This window comes from Lytechinus variegatus, chromosome 5, assembly GCF_018143015.1.
Source record: "Lytechinus variegatus isolate NC3 chromosome 5, Lvar_3.0, whole genome shotgun sequence".
Taxonomy (NCBI): Eukaryota; Metazoa; Echinodermata; class Echinoidea; order Temnopleuroida; family Toxopneustidae; genus Lytechinus; species Lytechinus variegatus.
In genome coordinates this window covers 44632911-44657774 of record NC_054744.1, presented here as the reverse complement: position 1 = coordinate 44657774, position 24864 = coordinate 44632911, and the positions used below count along the sequence as shown (strand labels likewise).

The 24864-nt window shown below is 34.7% G+C and overlaps 1 protein-coding gene across 1 annotated transcript in view; it reads left to right on the top strand.

Moving 5' to 3' along the window:
- Positions 1-24864, top strand: part of LOC121416257 — a 38474-nt gene continuing 13610 nt past the window's right edge. Inside the window, exons 1-18 of the mRNA XM_041609772.1 lie at positions 1-228; positions 1600-1685; positions 1906-1949; positions 2691-2756; positions 3527-3698; positions 4230-4307; positions 5644-5830; positions 6103-6220; positions 7725-7842; positions 8320-8421; positions 9163-9276; positions 9748-9847; positions 10262-10284; positions 19340-19760; positions 20466-20660; positions 22328-22514; positions 23396-23442; positions 24579-24702. Of these exons, the coding sequence (XP_041465706.1) occupies positions 99-228; positions 1600-1685; positions 1906-1949; positions 2691-2756; positions 3527-3698; positions 4230-4307; positions 5644-5830; positions 6103-6220; positions 7725-7842; positions 8320-8421; positions 9163-9276; positions 9748-9847; positions 10262-10284; positions 19340-19760; positions 20466-20660; positions 22328-22514; positions 23396-23442; positions 24579-24702 (2312 nt within the window). The 5' untranslated portion in view covers positions 1-98. The remainder of the gene's footprint in view (positions 229-1599; positions 1686-1905; positions 1950-2690; positions 2757-3526; positions 3699-4229; positions 4308-5643; positions 5831-6102; positions 6221-7724; positions 7843-8319; positions 8422-9162; positions 9277-9747; positions 9848-10261; positions 10285-19339; positions 19761-20465; positions 20661-22327; positions 22515-23395; positions 23443-24578; positions 24703-24864) is intronic.

The window sequence follows — 24864 nt, the reverse complement described above, 5'->3', positions numbered from 1 at the left end:
GTAAGTACCGGTACGGATTTATGATTCTGAACGAACAGAGAGAGTCGAGGTTTTGTCAAAACAATAGTTGGTAATTTGATTATTTTTTGTTTGAGTGGATGGTGATTTCAAAGATGGAGAACAACTGTGGCAGATGCTGTGAGAAGGCATCCGAAGTGGAATGTGCAGACTGTGGAAAGCATGGTCAAGGACAAGGTGGAAAAAGTGATGCTGCTGCAGCAGGCGCAGGTGAGAATAGAGTTAGATGTTAACAAGTGAAAACAACATGGTTAACTAAACTAGGCTAAGTATACTATAGGCCCTAGTAGGCCTATAGCTAGGATGCCATCCCAAAAATTGAAGACTTGTCGTAAATCTAGTTTTAAATATTTAACTGGAATAAGCTCTAAAACTTAATGTATTTTAAAAACTAAAAAAAACAAAAAATGTTTTAGAAATGAATAAAATATCGAAGTGAAACATATTGTCAAACTATGAAAATTAGATGAAATATTGCAGCATCACACACATGACACAGGCATCTCTCATCCCATTCCCATTACAAGTTCGCACCGATCACATCAAGACAAGGGGGGGGGAGTTGGCAGTCAAATATATTGCAGTACACATGTGTGACAATTGACAAAAAAAACATGTTTAAAGCCGAGGGGTGTTTTTCAGTTTTGGATGTGGGCTGCGCGTGCACTCGTTAAGGGTATATTAAAACGAAGAATTTTTTTTAAAGGGTGGTTTAGAAAGACTGGTCAATGGTTGATCGCGGGGTCAAACGTATATAAGGTATGTTTTTTTCCAAAAGCTTTTTTTAAAAGAAGACTAGCCAAAGAACTTTAGGGTATGTTTTTGTCCCAGGCGTTTTTACTTAATTGGGCTTGCAGTTGTGGGGAAGGGGTTGAAATCATTTTTGTCTGCTTTCTGGGGTTTTTACTCTATAAAGATATAAAGAGCAGCAATATCATGTCACCCTCTATATGCATCTCATGTTAGACAATGAGTCCTGCAAGTTTTGACCAAAACTTTTTTTCTTTTGTGACTGTGCCCCATGACATGACTGCTTTTGCAAACCAAGCAAGTCTCTTTTTGAGTCAAAGACTAAGAGATTGTAATTTTTTTTTCAGAACATCTGTCTTGTTTAATTTACATGTGGTCATCCCTTGCTTTCCCTTGGGAATGGAGCTATATGTGCATTTTCCAGGATAAGGCACTGGCTGGATTAAGGCCAATGGCCCTAAAGTAAAAGGCCCCAAACTCTTATTTGGTAAACCAATAAATTGTATTCAATTTAGTCGGTAGAGTAAAGTAGATCCAGGTCTCCGGATACAAGCCCATGCTGGTACCAAATTAAATTTCATAGTCCAATGTTACTCAGGCCTACAGTCACCTTGGTCCTTGGGTATAGCCACATGATTTTTGTTTTCTTCAAAACTAACTTTTCCATTCATGAACTACATGTACAATCATGTATATTTCTGACTGTGGAATGAGGAGAGGTACATGTAAATAGATGCTTTTACATGTGGTGACAGTTGACTCATGGCTTCCTAATTCTGTTTCATTCAGCAATGCTTTCATTTGTAATGTAATTTTTATCTCCTAATGCAGGTGCCATTCCTCTTTGTTTGGAGTGTTCCAATCTTCTTCATGTTGGTTTCATGAAAGACCATAAACTTGAAACCATTGAGGTCAAGGTATGTATTGCTTGTAGAAGAATAAATAATAATAGTAATTAAAAAAAATTAGAAGGTATCCTTGATTAGTAATTAGTTCAGTCTTATAGTGTCACACTTTTTAAAGTTGCAAGATTCGTTTGTGAACTTTTAATGTAAAAAAAAGAATCATTTCAGGAAAGTTACATAATGTTCTATTGATAATCATATGTTTGATTATTCTCCAATTCTTTATCTGCAGGCAAAAAGAGAGGACTTCAAGGACAACATGAAAAACTACAAAAAGTAAGTGTTTCTTGTCACAAAATTACCTTTTATCACTGATCACAATCATTTCTTGCTCATTCAATTGAACCATTATATTTATACACTGTCTTCAGATCTGTAATGGTATTGTTCTTGAGATTACTTGATCCAGTTAAGTTAAAGTGATTTGCATAATAAAGATATATCTTGCATGTTTGAAAGAATAGTATTATTGGGTTTGTGGGCCATAGGTGACAGGGTTTAGGTTGTTTATATCATTACATTTAAAGCCTTGTCAATTAGAATTTTCACAACATCACAATCTCATATTACACAATAAACCATAATTATTTATGCACTCTCTTTGAATCTGTCCAGCCTAGCATGTTGGGCTACTATTGGGCTTTTGGGCCATTCACAGATGTCAATTTACTTTTGTTTCTTATTCACATTATCACTTTTAAAACCTTGTCTATTTACAATGTTTGACAGAAATGAATGAAATTATTTCTTGACAAACCAGACTGAATTTTGTTGAAAACTTTGACATCCATTAATGTTTTTTTTTTCAGTCTATTGATAATTATTCAGTGTATGTGTATGTATGTATGTAAATTCAAATTTGTCCCATCTGTATTTTCATAGAGCATGAATGATTTAAGCTCCTTTTGTAATCTACTGACCTTGAAATTTACATGTTAAACTCATCTGTCAGCAAAATGTTTAATATTTGAGGATGTTGTTTTAATTGTGCCGATTTTCCTTTGTTTTAATTTGCAGGAAGGAACAGGTGTTGAAGAGAAGTCTTGTTGAGATCAAGCATGCATACCAAAACATCACAAGCAGGTATACACATCTTACAGGTTTTCAGAAGAAGACAGATTACCTTTTGAAATTCCAAATCTCATAAACTATATGAATGGTGCATGGTTGTATGAAGGTACTAGGTTAGAAATCCAGTGGCTAAAGTAATATTACACAGCGAGTGGTAAATTACATTGTGCAATATAATAATACAGAGCTGCCAAGTAGTACTGATTTTCAGTAGTTAGTACTAAAAAGTGAGAAGAATACTGTTAGTTTCTTGTAAAATACTGATTTCTAAAGTTTCAGCTGTATGTGTGGTCCTACGATATTTTTTTGGAAATACTGATTTCCTCACTGAAATACTGATTTTCAGCTTTGAAAATACTAAAATGTTCTTTTTCTGGTTGGCAGCTCTGAATAATAGCCACTTGAGTTCCAAGAAATTGTTTTACCATGGGCCCTGTTTAACACAATGATGTTATTACTCGGGATTTACTGGGCCAGTTATGTGCTCAAGCATTTGAGCAATTTCATCCGTTTTAGTACCCATTTACTAAAATTTATAAATGTTGTTTATTTTCATTTTCTCAGACTCACTGGCATTAAAAACAAAACTTCTGGATTTTTTTTTATAAATTGGAAAAAAATATGAGGTGGTTTGTTGGGGAGAAGTTTGTTCAGTATTCAAAATTTCGAATTACAACATTGATCTGATACCTTTTCTCAGTTTCCTTAATATCAATTGCCTTATTTTGCTTTAAAACTTGTTACTACATGCCAATCCATGTCTTCTCTTGAACTTTCTCCAGGGGTGAAAACAATAAGTACACTGTACAACAAGCTTTGGTAGCTATTAATCATGCTCTGAAGAAGAAAGAGGAAGCACTGATGTCATGTATGAATCAAAGTATTAGCGCCCTCAAAGCTCAGCTTGCGACAAGTGAAAAGGATCTGGAACAACGTTTGAAGAAACTGCAAAGTGTAAGAAATCTTACTATTTCTAATGTATTTCACTAAGTTTGGTAATGAGTCTCACAGGTTTTTTTTATAATCTTTGTTGATAGCCATGCAGTTAATTTTGTATCAAGTAATATTCTAATTTTAGAAGTGAAGATTTGACCTGAAATAAAAACATTTTCTTGATTGCTCATGGAATAATGATTTGGAAATGTCAGTTTTTAGAGATAAAGTTAATTGAAAATTCATAAATTTGTCATGATATCTATGATAGGCAAATATTATTCATGCTCACCAATAAAGTGTAAGTCAGTTTTAATTCATCCTTTCACACACAAGTATTCACAATGAGGTAAATTATGATACTTATTCACAACATCAAATTTTTAATTTGCAAAATGGAAACTTTTTGTGTTTGGAATACAGGTATCAGCAGCTATTTTGGGATGTAATTTATTCTACTTCAATTATTACAGTATATACTGGTGTATTGGATGAAAAAAAAAGTTATTGCCATTCATGTGCTTTATTTTCTGCCTCTTGTTTTCTTGTCAGTGCCATGAGAAGGCTGAAAAAGTTGTATCTTCTGAAGCAGAAAAATTCATGAGTGAGCATTCAGAGGTAGCAGAAGAGGTGAGTGCTCAATTGCTTGATTCTCATATTTCACTTAAAGTTCACCCCAGTAATAAGTTCATTTGTATAGATTTAAAATAAAAAGAAATCATTAAAGGACAAGTCCACCCCAACAAAAACTTGATTTGAATAAAAAGAGAAAAATTCAACAAGCATAACACTGAAAATTTCATCAAAATCGGATGTAAAATAAGAAAGTTATGGCATTTTAAAGTTTCACTTATTTTCAACAAAATAGTTATATGAACGAGCCAGTTTCATCCAAATGAGAGAGTTGATGACATCACTCACTATTTCTTTTGTATTTTATTATGTGAAATATTTTTATTTTCTCGTCATTGTCATGTGAAATGAAGTTTCATTCCTCCCTGAACACGTGGAATTCCATTATTTTAACATTTTGTGCTTCAGGCAAGGAGGTCCTAATCGTTAAATTCGTAAAAATTGAAATATTGTATAATTCAAACAATAAGAAACAAAAGAAATAGTGAGTGAGTGACATCATCGACTCTCACATTTGGATGTAACTGGCTCGTTCATATAACTATTTTGTTGAAAATAAGCGAAACTTTGAAATGTCATAACTTTCTTATTTTACATCCGATTTTGATGAAATCTTCAGCATTATGCTTGTCTGATTTTTCTCTATTGATTCAAATCAACATTTTTCTGAGGTGGACTTGACCTTTAAATCTATGAATTGATTGTATGTACATCCTGGTATGTTTGTAAATGGGGAACTGTTAATGTCATCCACTTCAGTATTTATTATTTGAGATGAACTATTTCAAATTGTTCCTCATTACAATGTGAAACAATGTTTTATTCCTCCCTAAACATGTGTAAATTTCACCAAAGCTGCAAAATTTGAAGTATTCTATGATTCTTATGATAAAATGCAAAAGAAAAGGTGAGTGTGTGACATCCCTGACTCTCTCATTTGCATATCACCTGCGTTGTGATGAACAGTTGTGTTAAAAGTATACATGAAATTTGAATGTGTTAGTGAATCGGTCTAATATTCTAAAATAATACATATCATTGAGAGTATTAGTAAGAATTACATGCACAATATACCTTTGGAATGCCTCGGGCAGAGCTGATGGAGTTTGGACTGTTTCAGAGGTAACAAGTGAGTGTAAGTGGAATATAATCCAAAAGCAAAGTGGATCCTTGTTAATGGATAAAACATCCTGTGAATACCAAGACCAGTCAGTAGAATTGTAAGTACAAGTACCAGTCATTTATTGCAATTTTACTATGAGCTAAAGTAAAATACAGGTCACATGATAGATTTCAGTCAGTCATTTGATTTGGATCCATATCAACATTACAGATTGAGAAACTACTGGGTGAGAAGACACCAGGAGACATTCCATCTTTGAACCCATCTATCTCAGTCGATGCCCTTGATGTCAGCAAGGTCTTAGGAAGTCTTGAGAGTTTTGGCGCTGAATGGCTGGCTAATCAGAAAACTGATGAAAGAACTCCACTAGCTGATAGTGTCAAGGAAATCAAGGAAGGTCAGTTAGTACTTTAATTAATAATGTTTAAGTGAGATACTATTAATTTTTGATTGGATGAGAAATAGTTAGTGCGAGGATAACTCCATCAAAGACTGGAATAGTTTAGGAAGGAAATGAAGTCTTCTGCATATCAGTGTCTTACAATATTGCTGTGATGTGAATCATTGTAAAATGGTGTTAAATGAAACCCCCATTAATTACGGTACTGCAAACCCAGCATATAATCTTTTTAACCCATGTGTATATTACTTTATGTTCTTTGTTTTTAGGAGACAAGCTGAAGGGTTACGTTGAAAGTCGAATGGATGCTAGGGGTTGTTTCTGGGTGTGTCAGGACATGGTTGAAGGAATCACAAACCTCTTAGATGATCTTAGCTTTGAGATCAGGTGGGTGTTTCATAAGGTGGTTTGTAAGTTACGAATGACTTTATGAATGACTTTATGAATGACTGGTGATCCTTGTTGATGCTACAGATGTATTCCTATTGTATGCACCCGACTACATTTATTTGTAAAGAGAATGAAACCTTTGGAACAAGATTGCTTGTGTGAAAACAGAAAAAAATCAAATTAACAGATCAACGAAAGTTTGAGAAAAATTTGACAAATAATAAGAAAGATATGAGCATTTGAATATTGCGATCACTAATGTTATGGAGATCCTCAAATTGGCAATGCGACAAAGATGTGTGATGTCACCTGTGAACAACTCTCCCCATTGCTTAAGTATATATTTCACTTAAATTGCCTCTTTTATCACATCTATTATCACAGTAGATCATTTGTTCTTTCTGTAGGAGGGCATGTATTGTAATACAGATTTTTAAAGAATACCTCATGGATAAAGAGTTTGTATCACCATAATAAAAAGCAGGAAGAGACATTTTGATGGTATTTTATAATCCATCAAAGGAAAAGTTGTTATACATGTGACATCACAAATCCTTGTTGCATTGCCAATGGGAGGATCTCCATAGCATTAGTGATTGCAATATTCAAATGCTCATAACTTTCTAATTATTTGTCAGATTTTTCTCAAACTTTCTTTGTTCTTATTCTTTGATTTTTCTGTTACGGCACAAGCCTACTTATTCCAAAGGTTTCATTCCCCTTTAACTAGCTCTATGAAAAGCATTTTGAAATGGCTCCCTGTCTACCACACTTAGAGGAAATCATCTGATAATTAGAAGAGTTACATTGCATTTTGTAGGAATTCATTAAAATTTTATTTAAATACATTCACCCTTTTCCCACTATTGACAACTCGTGTCATCAACTCTGGCTTGCTATTGTTGACTGAAGTTGCCACCATACGTGAACAAATCATGTAGTATCTATTCAAATGTAATAATCTCAATCATGTTGTCATTTTGTACTGTAATACAATGCTTTCTTAACAAGCTATTTTTTTCTAACTCTTAGGATAATTTTCATTAAAATTTCAGAGTAAATTGCCATGATATTATGAGTCTTTTTGTAAAAGAGTTACAATCAACATATAAATCCCCTCCAAAATCTGTTTCAGCTGTGTACATTCTTCGATTCAAGATTCCATGAAATCAAAGTAATATTTTACCTTTCTGGATTTTAACTTGCAGCTTATCTCTGTATCTTTGCAATAAGCAGTGATTTTTTTTCAATCGTTTCACCATTAATTTGATGTTACCCTGTTAGCTATCATCAACTGTGTCTTCTGTCATCTTCAGACTAGTGCTGACTCACTTGTGAAAAGATGAACAAAGACTTGTGAATAGATGAACAAAGAGGAACATTGTCAATCTAATGAATATGTTTATGGATATATATGTTTGTATTGCAATAGAAGAAGATGATTAACCTACACTTTTCATAAAAAAAATAGTCGCTGATCTCATATCTTGTTCTCTATTAGGAAGGATATTATAACTCATGGTTGGGAGGATCTGACTGTTCAAGAAGGCTCCCTCTGTGTTGCTCAGTATTATCAAGATAATAGATGGTACAGAGCAAGAGTGGAGAAACTCAAAGAGGTGAGTATTATCTCTTTAGTAATTCCATGAAGTATGTACGTGTGACTTCATCTATATCGGACTTTGCTGAATTTATTATTCTCTGTTTCCTATTTTCTTGTATCATCTGCCCTGAAGTGCATTGAGCATGTGATTAGGATGGGAAGTGTGCTATATAAATCATATGTATTATTGCTATTATATGATCAGTTGTAATTTTCTCATATCGTCATAGCATGAGCAGTTCTTGAAGTAAAGAAAGGATTGAGAACAAAAACTTGTTGCTTCTACAGCTCTTTAACCTACTTCCCCAAAGCATTTACAATAGTTATGGAATGAAATTATGAAGAATGTCAAATCTGAACCCAGTCGAGGTGCGATTATTAGACTATGCACAGACTGATAAGATGCAGCTGCTGAGCCATAGTCGGTTGTAAAGATGGAAAATGTTCTATTTGATCTTTGAATCCTATGTATGATGATGATTTGTCTTTGCAGCATACAGCAGAGGTACGATGGTTAGATTATGCACACGCTGATGAGGTTCAGCTTAGTCACATTCAGCCGTTGAGAGAACGCTTCATGGATATTCCATTCCAGGTCAGTACATGTGTTATATCTTTGCTGTTACCACAACATCACATTTCATTGCTGTTCACCACAGGAGAAAGCAATGTATGCCTAGGTTATGAGGCAACCGTGACAAGGGGCTTTGGAATAGAATATATCAGTAGACATAACAATAATAATGATAATTATAATGTTATATTTACCCAGGGAAGCTTCCTAAATTCTGAAAACTAGTCTCCCAGCGGGCCTTGCTAGTATTATTATCCCCAGCTTTAGTCCTATTCAAAATTTTAGAGAAATCAAAATTCCTAGTATAAGTAAACTATTTGACGGATCAACTTCAGACTTGATGCAAGTTTGGATGATAAAGATCCGTTCCAATTGTGAAAATTGGGGGCCATTAGGTCAAAGGTCATTGATTTAAAATGTTGAAGTTGGGTGCTTAATGTATTTCTGATGTGACAGTGGCTGAGGTATTAATTTCAACTCTGCAATCAAGAATCTATCAAGATTTTGTTTTAGTGACTTGATGATCTATCCAGTTATTTCCTATTCAGATTTTTCTAGATGCATGCAAGGTTTTATCACTGGCAGTGTTATACTGGTGTTACATCACATTGACATGGTTTGATACCAGTTCTCCAAATTATGATACCTTTATATAATTGCTCAAATGAACCAATATGTTCTCATGGAAGCGTTCATTGCTCCTAAATAAAATGTTTGATTCTGATACTATCCCAGCTAAGAAACAAACTTTTGTACATACAGGGCTTGGAGTGTTCACTGTTTGCTGATATGTCAGAGGAAATGCCTCGTCAAGCTCGTTGGGAGTTCTCTGATCTTGTCTCTAATATGATCTTGGATTGCAGTGTCATCAGGAAGGTAAGGGATTAGTCAAATGATCAATGATGTAATAAAACTATCCCAAGGCTTGGTGTCGACGTAGATATCAATGACTTTATTTATTACAAAGAGAATTAAAATATGTATAGTTAGCATTGTCATATTATTACTGTATCATTACCTTTTTACCAAGAAATACCTTCTCTGTTGTGTTGATTTTTTTTTCTTCTCTATTTCCCCAATCCATAAAGAGATTTCTTCTGGATCTAGTATACTCAGACAAAAAATTAATGTGTTGTGCAATGAGAAGATTAGCTTATTTAAGTTTATTTAAGTATGTAATAAATTTACATTTATTAGTACATTATTGTACACAATCTCCATCTTGAATATGGAAGAATTATGATTAGAGAAATGCTGTTTTTCCATAGAACCATGGACTATGCTTTTTCATTGTGGTTAAACTGAGGTTTAATCATCAGAATACTTGTTTATCTTTCTTTGATGTAGTTATCTTCAGCCAATCAAGGGAAGGTTCCTCTGTATCTCATCAGATTGGATCAAACTGAGGGAGAAAAACATGATATTGCAGAATGTGTCTGGAACAAAGGTATCTATACCATTTCCATCTACGTCAAATTTCATTAGAAAGTCTGACTTTTTTCTCCCAAGTTATGAATTCCCTCTTTGTTACATGTATGTATGTTCATTGATCTCCTTGCATGCCTTTGCCTAGAATAATAAATATTCAGTTATTGTTTAGGGAATATCACATCATCTAGCATCTCTCTGTGTGTATTTCTCAGGACTTTGTCTTTTACAGTGCACAAGAATAATAATGAAAAAATTATTCCTGTTCGTGTTAATGAGTCAAACACAGTACTGTGTAGTTCAAAATCATACACATATGCACTGATAATGCCCTTTAGTTCAATTCCCCCCCCCCCAAAAAAAAAAAAATCTTTTTTTTCTCTATTCATCTCATTGTCTTTCTTAATATTTTCATTGTTTCTATTGTTCTCAGCCCAAGATTCAAGAAGTAGTAAGGTGAGTATCAGTGTAAGCCCCCACAGCAATGAAATCTTGCATCCATTTTGCTTCAAAATCTTATCAATTTTAGTTGTTTAGTTTAAGGTTAAGTCCACCTCAGAAAAATGTTGATTTGAATCAATAGAGAAAAATTAGACAAGCACAATGCTGAAAATTTCATCAAAATCGGATGAAGAAAGTTATGACATTTCAAAGTTTCGCTTATTTTTAACAAAATAGTTATATGAACGAGCCAGTTACATCCAAATGAGAGAATCGATGACATCACTCACTCACTATTTCTTTTGTTTTTTATTGTTTGAATTATACAATATTTCAATTTTTATGAATTTGATGATTAGGACCTCCTTGCCTGCAGCACAAAATGTTAAAATAATGGAATTTCACGTGTTCAGGGAGAAATGAATCTTCATTTTGCATGACAATGAGGAGAAATCAAAATATTTCATATTTCATATAATAAAATACAAAAGAAATAGTGAGTGAGTGATGTCATCAGTTCCCTCATTTGCATACCGACCGAGATGTGCATATAACTATTTTTGTGAAAGGAAGCGAAACTTTAAAATGTCATAACTTTCTTATTTTACATCCGATTTTGATGAAATTGTTAGTGTTATGCTTATTTTTCTCTTTTTATTCAAATCAAGTTTTTGTTGGGGTGGACTTGTCCTTTAAAGGACCTATGTATACGGAATTCAAGTTGATTACTATTGATGCATAGTGCTTAATCAAATTCTTATGTCGCTATTTAAGCATCCAAATAAGTTATGCAAATTGTGAAATGATTTTCAAAAGAATATTTTTCAACTTCCTGTGACTTCATCCGTCAATTTTCAGTCTTTTGTTAGTGAGCTAACAAAAGGATGGGAGTTTGTAGTTTTACCAGAGCTAACCATGTGTTAACAGTCTCAACATAAAGATGAAATAAGTTATAAAGTAAGGCAATATGATGGTATTGTACAAGTGTGTTTAATTCTTTCATCGGCATGTCGTGAGCTGTGGGAAGTAACATTGTCTAATTGATTTTAGGGAATCCGATATTGATGACTTGCACATTCTAGTGTCAATACCAATTAACAAATGTTTTGGAATTGTACAAGTTTTCTGAACAATTAACTGTTCAATTGTTGTCCCGCCCAATTGAAGGTCAGCAGAGACCTAGTGATTACTTTTCCTTTTGGTTTGTTACAAAAAAGTGTTTTCAAGTTTTTGTTCAATTTTCTAATATTTCTGTATCATTTATGTTAATACTTAGCATGTTTCATGCTTGGGGGATACTATATGTGTCTTGTTGAGGATGATGGGTCAAAGGTCATCTAGGGGTGAGGGCGCCCTTGACCATCTGTCATGAAAGTTGTGAGTGGAATTTAATCCCACATTTTCACTAAAAACCGGCGGAGGACACACGATTGGTGACAAGAAAAGTTATTGGTCTTTTTGAGCAGTGTTTCGTGAATTTTTAGGGACGAGATGAGTCTTAAGAGGCAGCTGAATACTCCAGAAAAGCCGAATCCGAATACGAAAATGGGGAAATCGAATAAGTTTGAAGTGCTACGGGATGAGCTGATGGACTCCCCCGCATCTTCGGCAAAGAAACCTGATGAATCTCCGATGAAGCAGAAAGTCGATAAAGATTTAGCTGATGCCAAGAACAGCGCAGCCAACATCAGGCGAGGGCTCACTCTTACGTTTGATGAACAAGAAGGAGATACCAATTCCCCTCCACGATGGTTCAGTAAGTTCACCAGCATGTTAGATCAAAGATTTACTAATCTAGAACATTATATGGAGATGCTTGTGGTGGAAAAAGTTGAGAAAATCAATGAGAAAGTAAAAGCCAACGAGGAAACAATATCAGCTTGTACTATCCAGTTGGATGAAGTTGTCAGGGAAGTGAACAAATTGAAAGCTGAGAACGAGGTTTTGGTATCAAAGCTAGACGACCTTGAGAATCGCAGCAGGAGAAATAACCTGGTATTCCATGGGGTCACAGACGCTCGAAGCCGTGGAGAAAACACCCAAAAGCTCGTGGAGAATCTCATTCATGATTTTGTCGGAGTTCAGCCATCCAGTGATGTTCCCAAGATATCTATTGAGCGTTGTCATCGCACACCCACTGTCGTACGAGCAGATTCACAAGCAGCCAAATCCCCAAGGGTCATCCATGTTGCTTTCTCAACATACGCTGGGAAAGAATTTGTGCGCAAAGCATGCATTGCTAAATTTAAGCAGAGCACCTACCAGGGGCAAAAAATCTATGTTTCTGAAGATTTTTCAAAACGCGTGGCTGAGCTGAGAAGGGGAAAACTAGACCAACTCAAGAACTTGAAAAGAGAGGGCAAGAAAGCATTTTTTATGTACCCGGCAAGGTTGGCTTTTAGAGACGCTGCAGGGAAACTTCATGTTGTTGGTTAAATATTTATTAGCTTATGTACAAGGAAACCTCATTTTATAGGAAAGCTGTTTACACAGTATACAGCAAGTTGGTTTAGCTGGATCATGATATTTACAGTTGACCTTTTGCTGGGTCTTTTTATTTTTATGTTATATTTTATCTTTAAGTAGACCAAACAGATTAATTATTTTCTTTTGCCAGAAGTCGGTTTTTAGTGCATATGTGTGTGTGGTTTTTTTTTTTTGCCTATCTTTTCATCAGTGCACATATGATCAGGACTGTGTTTTGATTTGAAGTCCTGTCCTTTTATCATGTGCCCGCCTTCCTTTTTCTTGTCTTTAATAATAGTTTTCAATCTTTTTTCTTTTTTATTTATATTTATTAATTGTGAGAAGAAAATATACCCATACGTCATGAAGATCAACCATAATTTGTTGCTTGTGTTTTTCAATTATTATTATCCTTTTTTACAAAGCATGGTTAATATTTTTTTATATGATGATTTTTACAATGAACTGCAGCTAACATTCATATTGTGTAAGTTTTGTATGCTTTGCTTGCTGGCAGTACCTTATTTCTGTTTGAAGAATTCAGCAGGCCTGCCTGTATGCATCAAGGTGGTTATTCAATTGGAATTATGGACATGAAATTCCTTACTTTTAACTGTAGGGGCTTACAAGATTTTGTGAAAAGACGAAAAATATTTCATTATTTAAGATCACTTGAGTCAGATATAATTTTTCTTCAAGAGACTCACTCTTCAAAATCAGACGAAGTTACCTGGAAACAGCAATGGGGTGAAAGAATTTGGTTTTCGAGTCATAATTCTAATAGTAGAGGAGTCGCTATTTTAATTCGTAATTCTGTGTCTTTTACTTTTAAATCACTGTATAATGACCCGAATGGTAGATATTTATTGTTATCTGCTAGTATCAATGATGTACCATTGATTTTAATGAACGTATATGGTCCCAATAACGATGACCCAGACTTTTTTCTGGAAGTGTTTAGCAAATTGGACAATTTTGAGTATTCATCCATAATTTGTGCAGGGGATTTTAATGTTGTTTTAGGGCCTTTGGATTATCAACTAACCAAAGAGAGACACTCAAACGTGAATGCAAGTAATATGTTACTTGCGCTCATTGAGGAATTTAATTTATGTGACATCTGGCGGAATTTTCACCAGAATGTTAAACAATATTCCAGGCATCAAAAAAAACCCAAAGTCTTATCTCGTCTTGATTTTATTCTGGTTTCAGATAACTTTATTACAAATTGTTTGCAATCTAAAATTATTCCTGGTATTCAATCTGACCATTCTGCAGTTATACTAAAATTTAAAGGAATCCATCCAGTTAGAGGTAAATCTTTTTGGAAGTTAAATTGCCAATACCTGCACAATGATTCAAACTTTATTGAAACCATAAAACACAAAATTGAAGAATTTAAGATGATTCATATAGACTCAAAATGTAATGCTAACGTATTATGGGATGCCTTGAAATGTACTTTGACAGGAACATGTCTGGAGTATTGTGCGAGGAAAAAGAAGGAAAAAAACTTTGCTAAAAATCATTTGTTGAAGGAAATAGAAGAAATTGATGGAAAATTGAAGGTTGATTCTGATAATGAAGCTTTGCTTGTTGAAAAGGAATTTCTGACCAAGGCTTTAGATGATATGTTAGAAGTGGAAACAAGGGGTCTCATTGTTCGTTCTAGAATCAAATGGGCTGAAGAAGGAGAAAGAAGTTCAAAATATTTCTGCAATCTAGAAAAGCGAATGGGTGAAAAAAAGACTATTTTTAAACTTAAAGATGGAGATGGAAATATATATGGCAGTCAAAAGAAAATACTTGAGGAAATTCACTCTTTTTACCAAAATTTGTACACAGAGAATCATTGTACTGACCAAAATAAAACCATAGAGGACTTTTTGAACTCTATTGAAACACCATCTGTAAATGAAGATGACAGGCATTTTCTTGAAAAACCCTTTTCAAAACAGGAACTTTATACTACTATTTGCTCTATGAAACAGAATAAATCACCTGGATTTGATGGTTTACCAGTAGAATTTTATATTGTTTTTTGGAAGGATTTATCAGATATGCTTCTTGACTCATTTAATTTTTCCTTACAAAATGGTTCGATGTCCTCTTCTCAAAGGAATGGAGTAATCACATTGATTCCTAAAAAAGATAAAGATATTTTATATTTAAAAAATTATAGACCCATATCTCTTCTAACAGTTGATTATAAAATTTTAGCAAAAACAATTGCAAATCGTTTGAAAAGGTGTTTGGATTCACTTATTCATTCTGATCAGTCTGGGTTTTTGAAAGGAAGAAGTATTGGAAATAATGTTCGCTTAATTATAGACATAATTGAATACACCAAATCAAAAGACATCCCTGGTGCAATCCTCCTCCTTGATATCCAAAAAGCTTTTGATAGTGTCTCACATTCCTTTTCAAGGTTTTATCTAAATTCAATTTTAGTGAAAATTTTATCAGTTGGATCAAGGTTTTGTATGCTGAAAGAAAAAGTTATTTAATTAATTATGGAAATCTGACAAACCAAATAGATATGCAAAGAGGAATTTTCCAGGGGTGCCCAATTTCCCCATATTTATTTTTGTTAGTAATAGAATGTATGGCACTTGCAATTAGACAAAACCCTAATATCAGAGGAATACCTGTAGAAAACACAGACCTAAAAATTTCCTTATTGGCAGATGACTCCACTTGCTTTATTGATGGTTCAGAAAACTCATTCCAATCTTTATTTGATACCATTGAATTCTTTTCCGAGAGTTCAGGATGTAGATTAAATATCAATAAATCAGAGGCAATATGGATTGGCTCAAAAGAGGGCTTAACCTCCTACCCCTTTGCAAGTAAGGAATTAAAATGGAGCCAACGTACGTTTAAAACATTGGGCATCCATTTTTTCAATAAACACAGCTGATCTATATAATCTTAATCATAAACTAAAACTTAAATCTATTGAAACTACCTTAAATTGTTGGAGAGCCAGAAATTTGTCCCTTGTTGGGAAGATCTGTGTGATAAAGACCCTATTGCTACCACAGCTGCTTTATTTCTTTTCTGTGCTGTGTATTAGAATTCCTAAAAGATTTTTTAAACAATTGAATTCACTGTTTTACAAGTTTATTTGGAACAATGGTAGTGATAGGGTCAGAAGGCAATTCTTGTGTAATGATTTTTCTCAGGGGGGTTTACGCATGATTGACCCCTATACCTTTTCTCTGGCGCAGAAAATGTTTTGGGTAAAATTATTATTGGATGACAAGTATCAAAGTTTGTGGAAAGAGATAGAAATTTCTGTTCAAAAGAGATTTAGTTCTAAAGAAAATTTATTATGGTATGCTAATGCTCCCTCATGTGTTCTTGATAAATTAATTTCCTCGCAATTAGCTGAATCACTTCAAACATGGTACTTGTTTAGGGAATATTTTACTATACTGGAATGGGATACACCATTTTCATTGATTGGTAAATGCCAGTGTATTTGGTACAATAAAAATGTCAGATCTAAGTCAAAGCAGTATTTCTTGTATCAGAATTGGCTAAATAATGGAATTGTATTTATTTCTGATTTACTGAACCCCCCTCTCCCTGGCAGTATGTTATTTGAAGAGTTGATACTAGAGTATGATATAGCCCCTCATGAGAGGAGAAAATATAATTTCCTGATGAAGAATATTCCTGAAGACTGGCTGTCCTACTCTGAGTTCACACCTGACACAATATTTGAGGAAATTAAAAGAAAACTTCTTGCAAGTCACAAAATCCCAAAATATGCTTATGGTGTCATGTTGAAAACTTTTTTACCCGAAAAACAATTTGAATATTGGGGGAATTTCAGTGAATCAGGTATAAATGATTGGGAGAAAATTCATTTAAGTAATTTGAAATCTACAAATATTACACGTATTCGTTCATTTTACTTCAAACTGTTTCATAGGGCTATAGCCCTGAACAATTTTTTATATAAAATAAAAAGGAAAGATTCCCCAGATTGTGTTTTTTGTTCCTCATCACCAGAGACCTATATTCACTTGTTTGTGGAATGCCCTGTAATTAAACCCATTTGGAGCGAGATTATTCATGTTATGAGTAAGAAAATGAATAGAGTGGTGAACCCCTCGATCTTTGAGAAGATGTTTGGTTGTGAGAAGGACAAATTTGTTACATTTCTGTTTCTTTTACTTAAATATTACATATATATATGTAAATTTCAAGGGAAAATTCCATCATTTGAAGGTTACAAAACATATATTGTTACTCACAAAAATTTAGAATATGCTATTGCAAAAAAGAATAACAAATTGCCTCTTCATTTCAAGAAATGGAGGTTTATATTTTGAATCCTCTATTGTATTTTTTATAAGGTGCCACAAATTTTAATGGCTGTACAGTATTCCCCCTATACCCAAAACAATATTCAACTGACCTACCCTACTAGACGGAAACACTCATAAGAAAGTTGTACAGGATAATCAATACTGAGAAGGATGCTATCTGACAAAAGGTGTAATATTTTGGTTTCTTTATAATGTTTACATTTTGCCATTTTATAGGGTAGAAAGCTATTTTTTCACATAATGATGCTGAGCTTCAGCTTGTTTTGGTTTGCAGAGGTCATTGGTTCGCAGAGGTCATTCGCATCCTGTTAATGTGTTTTCTTCCCACCCCCCTAAATTCCACCAATAGGGCAGACATCATTCAATCCTGATCTTTATTCTGATTAATGATTGTGAAGCTTAGCGAGTAGTTTTACCAAGCAGACACCATGCTTTGTATTATGTGTTTTTTTTCTAACTTTTTTTTTTTTTTTTTTTTTTTTTGTTTTGTTATATTGTAACTATTGTTTTACATCTATTTTAAATCATTGTAACAATCACTTGTAAATTTGTAATTTTGTTGATCCAATAAAACATATAAAAAAAAAAAAAAAAAAAAAAAAAAAAAAAAAAAGGTCATCTAGGGGTCAAATGATACGAGGTCATGTCTATCCTTTTTGAAGTTTTGTTCAACTTGCTCCCATTTCTTTATTTCTGCATAAATTTTTATCGCACAAGGTTCAAATGATCCTTTGGTAATATGAAATGAGTGTTCATGAGGATAATGAGGATAATAAGGTCGAAGGTCATCTAAGGGTAAAAAAAATCATTTTATATAATATTGATCGCAAAATTAGGTAAAACTCCTGGTTTGTGATCCACCTTGTTGAAAATGGCATTGTGGGTTACTTGCTTGTCCATTTTGGTCATGATCATTGGATCAACTGCCAGGTTTTTTTTTCTTTGAAGGGAGGGGGCTGAATCAGCCTCCTTGTCTTGTTAGGCATCAACATAGTCCAGACCTAAGGGTTAAAGGTGACTTGCAAAAAAACATTTCATATAGTACATGCAGGTCTTGCAAACCCTAAATGATATATTTTATGTAACAATATGTACATGTAGGGGAAGGCGGGGTAAGTTGTGACAGTTTTTGCTTTTTGCATGTTAGAATTTATATGATTAACAATCTTGTCGAAATAAGTACCTTGCCTTGAAATTTAATTCTTCTGAAATATTTTCCACCTATATATAACTTTCTATCCCCACACTGAAAGTCATTGTGACCTTTGAAAAAAACGATGTCAAATGGCTCAACTTGCCCCATATATGGGGTAAGTTTGAGCCACCTTCTGGGGTAAGTTGAGCCACAAAAACTATGTACAAAATGTATGAGGGGAGAACCAGCATGTCAATTTTTTGTTTAAAGTCTTTTCACTTGCTAATTCTCTATAAATACTTACATCCTTTAAAAGGAAAAGAGCAGTCATTTAAATTTGCTCCTTTCAGCCAGCATTTCAATTGATTTTTATGGTTTGTTTAATTTTTAAGATACATTACCATAGGAATTACCATGGCTCAACTTGCCCCATGCTGTTTGGCTCAACTTACCCCAGTCCGTACTTAGTGCGATAATTTTGTATCCACACATTTATTATGCATCCATCATATAAAAGACTATGACAAGAATAAAGATCCATACCTGGACTAATAATGTTGTTATCATGTCTTTATTATATTTAAAGACGTGTGTGTTTTCAAAGCACTTATCTATTTCACACTCTTTTTTACTTTTTTGGCTGAAATTCATGTTTTTCCCTCTAAAAAACTACTTTTTGTTTCAAAGTTGAAAACAATGTGGTGGGGTTAGGGGTTATGCTATGGGTCATGTCTGACTCATTCATTATTGGCCTGGGGCTGGTGGCTCAACTTGCCCCTATGCTCAACTTACCCCGCCTTCCCCTACTATTTATGGAAGCATCGTGGTGTAGTGGTTCTAACTCTTGCAGTGTAATCAGAGGGTCATGTGTTCAACTCCCACTATGGCCTAGCGTCAATCCGCACTTGGCCAGTGTCATCAAGGGGCTAATTGGTTACCGGTAGGAAACAACCGTCATTTTTGGCTTAGCAAGTGTATGTCTAATAGGCTGTAAAAAAAAAAGAATCCAGTGACCGGTTAATAATAATTGTGAAGTGCTTTGAGCAGTCATAGCTTGATATCTCGCTATATAAAAGCCAATTATTATCATTATTATTATTGTTATTATTATCATTATTATTATTATCAGGGACCAATTGCATACCGGGACATCCGTCTACTCAACGAAGAAGCCAAGGATATACAGGTCATCAAGGAAGTGGTCAATTCAAGCAAGAAAGCGTCTGATGATGCAGCCAAGACGACATCGGAGGAGATAGAGGGTGACAAGGATGAGGAAGGGCAGAAAGAAGATGGTGAGGAGAAGAATGAACAACTAAAAGAAGAAGAAAAACCTCTTGAATCTGAAGATGGACCTCCCATGAATGATGAGAAGAAAGAAGAATTGAAAAAAGAAGAAAAGAAAGCAGATAGAAGGGAAGATGAAAAACCTCTTGAAATGGAAAGGGAACCTCCAAAGGTGGGGAAGAATGAGGAAGAAGGGGAATCAAAGATAGAAGAGATTGACAAGAATAAGAAAGAAGAAAACACAAGTGAAGAGTCACAAAGAGGTAATGATGGGATGAAGATGAGTGAAAAAAAGAAGAGGAGAAAGTTGAATTTTTGTTTTAAAGGATTATAAAATCTCTGGGTAAACAACCGTTCTTTATTTTTGGCATCGTAGATGTAGAAAGAGATTTAGCTATTACTTGTAATTTGTGTGTTCTGCAATCTATTTAATCTCTTTTTTCATTGCACAAACTATTCTCTGCAAGGCTTATCCGAAAAATCTAGCATGCCCTTTGTTTTTGTGTATATCCTAAAAGTATGCTTTATTTCTTATTTTACTTAGTATTCATATAATTTCTCTTTCTCTTTTTTTCTTCTGTCTTTATTCAGTTCTCTTTCATTCAGCTTTCCATTCATTTCTATATACCTGTTTCTGTCTCCCTTTGTTTGAGTATTTTTGTGTCACTAATTTTATCCCCCCTCTCTCCTCAGGTTGTTATTTGTTCTATGTCTTTGATATCTTTATCTAATTTTCATGCCATCCTTTCTTTATCTTTCTTACTTTGTCAATGACTTTATGGTCTGCATTCTCACATTTCTTTCCTCTGTATTTATACTGAATGTCTTGCACAAATGCTTCATGTTTCCTTGTTTGTTTAGACAAATTTTTAGACACTGTTAAAAAATAGATGAGCACATTCTAAGTATCAGTGCTGACTCATATTTTTTCCCTCATATTGTGTATTGTACTTTGCATTCCTGCTTAGCAGAAGAAACTAAGGAGTCAAAGCCAGAAGACGAAGAAGAAGACGTGAAGCTGTTGAATGGAGAGACTGAAGGTGTGAAAGATGAAGGATTGAAGGATGAAGAAGAAGTGAAAGAAGAAGGGAAAGATGGAGAAGAAGACCTAAGTCTAGCTCAGAAGCTTGAAAAACAAGGAGATACTGCCCCGGCTGATGGAGGTAAGAGTTGAACAAGTCCATGTTTATTTACATACACATTCATTAAGGGTCTTAGACAAGAAGTGTAATTCTTTGAGCTTAACATGACAAATTGTATGAAAATTTTTACTTTACAGAGATTTTGTAAAAATACCACACTGACCTCCTTGTCCATTTGTGTGGATGTGATTGTAGACATAGAATTTCATTTGGTCCAACTTCAATTGGAATAAAGATCAAGTCGTACTAATAGACATATGTATGAAAGCAGCTTTGTAACCTATGCAAAAGTGCTCAATTTGTGTCTCTTATTGTAACCAATGTGAAAAAGATTGACATTGGTTTAAAAATCAACACCAAGTTGCGAGTTCCGTATCATTACCAGGGGCTAATGACATGAAACTCAGTGAATGATTGTATACCCGGTAGTTTATTTGTATGTTTGAATATTGATCAAAATTATCAATATTCAAAATCTTACTGATTGTATACAAAGCACTTCTCAGTCAAGCTCCCGGCTATACACTGGCGTACGTAGGATTTTCCAAAAGGGGGGCACATTTTTGGTAAAAAATTTGACAAGAAAAAAATAGGTCTTTTACCCCCAAAATAATTTCTTAGCAGAAAAAAATTTGACAAGAAGAAAAAAAAGGTCGTCAAGTTCAAAAGAGGGGGTATACATCTTTTTTCATTGCATTTTTACATTACAAATTATTAATTTGGCTTCTCAAAAGGGGGGGGACGTCCCCTAGATCAGTTGTGACTCGTCAAGGGGGGGGCAGGGATACGTCCCCTGCATGAGTTATCACTCGTGGGGGGGGTAGGCAGTCTGCTCCCCTTAGATATGCTAATGTGGCTATATAACAGAATTGTTAATTTATAAAACCAGTCATCTAGGTTGCAACTTGCGTAGTTCATTGGATTCCTTACTTTTGCAGATCCCATCCTTCCAAAAAAAGTGATGCTAGTTGATCAAGCATTTTTTTGTGTAACCCCAAAATTCTGGAACAGCTTACCCTTGGAAGTCAGGAAGCCGCCATCTGTAAATAACTTCAAAACATCACTTAAAACACATCAATTCCATGGACAATTGCATACTTAAGTTGATAGTTAATGCACTCTACAAGTTAGTGTTATTGGTTTTATTATTATCATATTCAACTGTAAAAATCAGCTGAATGATCATTGCTAAGCTTTGTGTTTTGAAGCCCAGGGCCCCATCTTACAAAGAGTTGCGATTGGTCCGTCCAGCCTCAACTATGTGGAAATCCATCATTGTCAGAAGTTTTTCTCCTGGACATTTTCACAATGTCCTTTGTAAACAAAGAGAATCACACTGAATTCTCTTGAAAGCAATTATTGTATGAATATACTTCATATCTACAAAGTATTTTTGAAGAAATGTGTATTTTAGATGTTGACATTGCTGGCTTTCCATAGTTGTGGTTGATTGGATCAATCGTAACTCTTTGTAAGACAGGCCCAGGGTAGGTATATTGAAGAGAGGTTACAATCAAAAGTACATTGGGGCAAAATATATACAGTGCATGTGCTCTATTTTTTTAACATAAGTAGTCTTTCATAAAGACTTCCCTTACCTTAAAGACTGATATTCCTTTATTTCTTGAGTAATCTTTCATTTCATCCCTAAATTATTTCAACTGTCTAAATGTTCATTGATGTTTCAGTTCCTACTGGTACACGTATGTCCCCGATGGCATTCATCGCAGCCCATGGGAGCTATACTGCTATCAATGGTATCAGTAGCAATGAGAATACTGGTAACACCATGCCACCGTTTGTTGGACCTCAACCTCAACTAGACACTGGATGGTATCAACACTATACAAGCCATTATGCTGTTACCAGTATGGGGTAAGTCCTTCCTTGGAGCAATATATGTGAACATTTTTGGAATAGAACAGTGTAGAAAGTGTTAGGGGTACCTACCCCCGGTGTCATTGCTTTGAGAGAGATGGGGGTGGGGGGTCATGCTTGGTTGGAGAGTTTTGTTTGTGGGGGCTTGTCACAGAATTTTTTAATTAGAGTAGGCCCCTTTGTTGGCCCCAACTGCTGGTCAATCCTGGATCTAATGGCAAAATCTTGACTGAAATTATGGAAAGCCAGAATAAAAAAATAAAATAAAAATTTGTCTCCATTATTTACGTTTTGGGGTCTTTTATTATGCTTTCATATTTGTGAGAATTGTTTTCTTTCCCAGACTGTTTCCAATAGTTCGAGAGTCGTATGTGCTGACAAATTGAGCGTAGGACTACTATTAGAGTGTATTACACTTGGCTATCCATAATAAACCATCAATTGAATATTGCTAGCCCTAGCAATGTCTTTTTTTTGCATGATGAGTGTATTGCTCAATCTTTCTGAACTAAATGTGTTTCCCTATTATTATAAGGATAGAATTCCACCATGTGTTCATGAACTCATTTTATGCATTATAAATTTGATGTTGGGATGGAAATTTCCTTGATGAGACAAAGCTGCATGATAGATGATATGCACTGTAGTCATGTATAATGTTTTTATGTATTGTTAACTGTGCTCTCTCTTTCTTTCTCTCATTCTTTTTTCTATTCATTTTTTTTCGTTTGACTAACTTTCATTATATTTATAATATATCTTTCTCATTTCCACAATCTTTTTCCTGTCCTTGCTATTTCTTTTTGCCACCCCTAACTCCTTTTCCCCATTTCAATCTCATGCCCCTGATCCTCACATTCTCTCTTCTCACATTGCAGGCTTCCAGCAGTGGTATCAGCTTCAAATGGTGATGCCTATGGCATGGGTACGTTAACAAAACATGTATTATCCTGTATCAATATGCAGTTGAATGGCATCCTTGTGTTCATTGCAATAATTTTTTTTTTTATCAGCTTGTAAATGATTGCAAACTTTTATTCATGGGCAGTGTAAATTAATGTAAACAAATGTAAAAATGTGTAAATGAATGCTGAGTGAAAAAGTTGGCTTGTGTTATATTTGTTCTTAACCCTATCTAGGCCGGGGGGGGCCTCGGAGGCCCCCCCCTCAACGAATCGCGCGATATTTTTGCCGTGCAAAATTTTTTGACCGCGCCGCTCGCTGACTTTTTACTTTCAAGTCTTGCGCAACTTTTGAGACCAATTTTGCATCACCCGGGTACGTGGTTCCGAAATTACGCAACATTATGTAAGTGCATGTCAGACCGAAAATTGCTCAAAAACGTGATTTCGTGTACAAAGTCAATGCAAATTGTGTTTTCAACCAAAATTCATAAATGTATGATTATTTTTAGTTTTGCTAGTCTAAATGTATTAATTTTAGGCTTTTTATGATCACAGAAGAGTCCCCAACAAATTTCATTGAAAAAACAATGAAAAACAAAAGGTCCAAAAAACAAAGAAATACATAAGAAATTGCAAAAAACAATATAATACATAAGAAAATGATTTGATATCACAATTTTTTTCATGTACACTTGCTAAGGACACCACAAATACTTTCTATACCAAAAATTAGTACATTTGGAGTTTTATTTAGGGAGTTAGAGGAAAAAGTATGATTTCGCATACTAATTACGCATAAATTAGCATAATCACTTAATAGCGATTTGCATGAAATAAATTACTATACAATCTTGTAGATTATGTCCCAGGCAACCCGCGTGCCAATTTTCGGCGCGATCGCGCGGTCGACGGCCGAGATCTTAGGGGGGGGCCTGGGAGGCCCCCCCGGCCATAGGAACTCCCAAAATACCCCGGCCTAGATAGGGTTATGAGATATGCTTTCAGCTCACAAATACGTTTTATCAAGGTTATCTAAGGATCGGTAAACCTCTCATTCTTTTCATGAAATGATATCTGTCTTGTAGAGTTACTTTATTAGTCTTCATCTTTGATTCAAAGCAATATTTACCTTTCTCTCTTCCCCCTGTATTATCAGTACCAGGGTCCCATCTTGGTGTTCATGTTGCCACCCCTCTGACAGCGGATGGAACATTCTGGGCAGCTAAGGTCAGAGGTCATGAGCAAGAGATTAGATTCAGGAGGCTCATGCATGAGATCAGGTATGAAGGATGTTCATTAGTCTTAACCGGTTGGAACACTAAATTCTAGAATTCACATAGGCATTTCCAGCAGACAGCAGGTTCTTGCAGCCAATGGGTTAACAGTAACTTGGTGTTTGTAGTTTCATAAAGCACAGTGAAACCTGCTGTACAATACCTGCA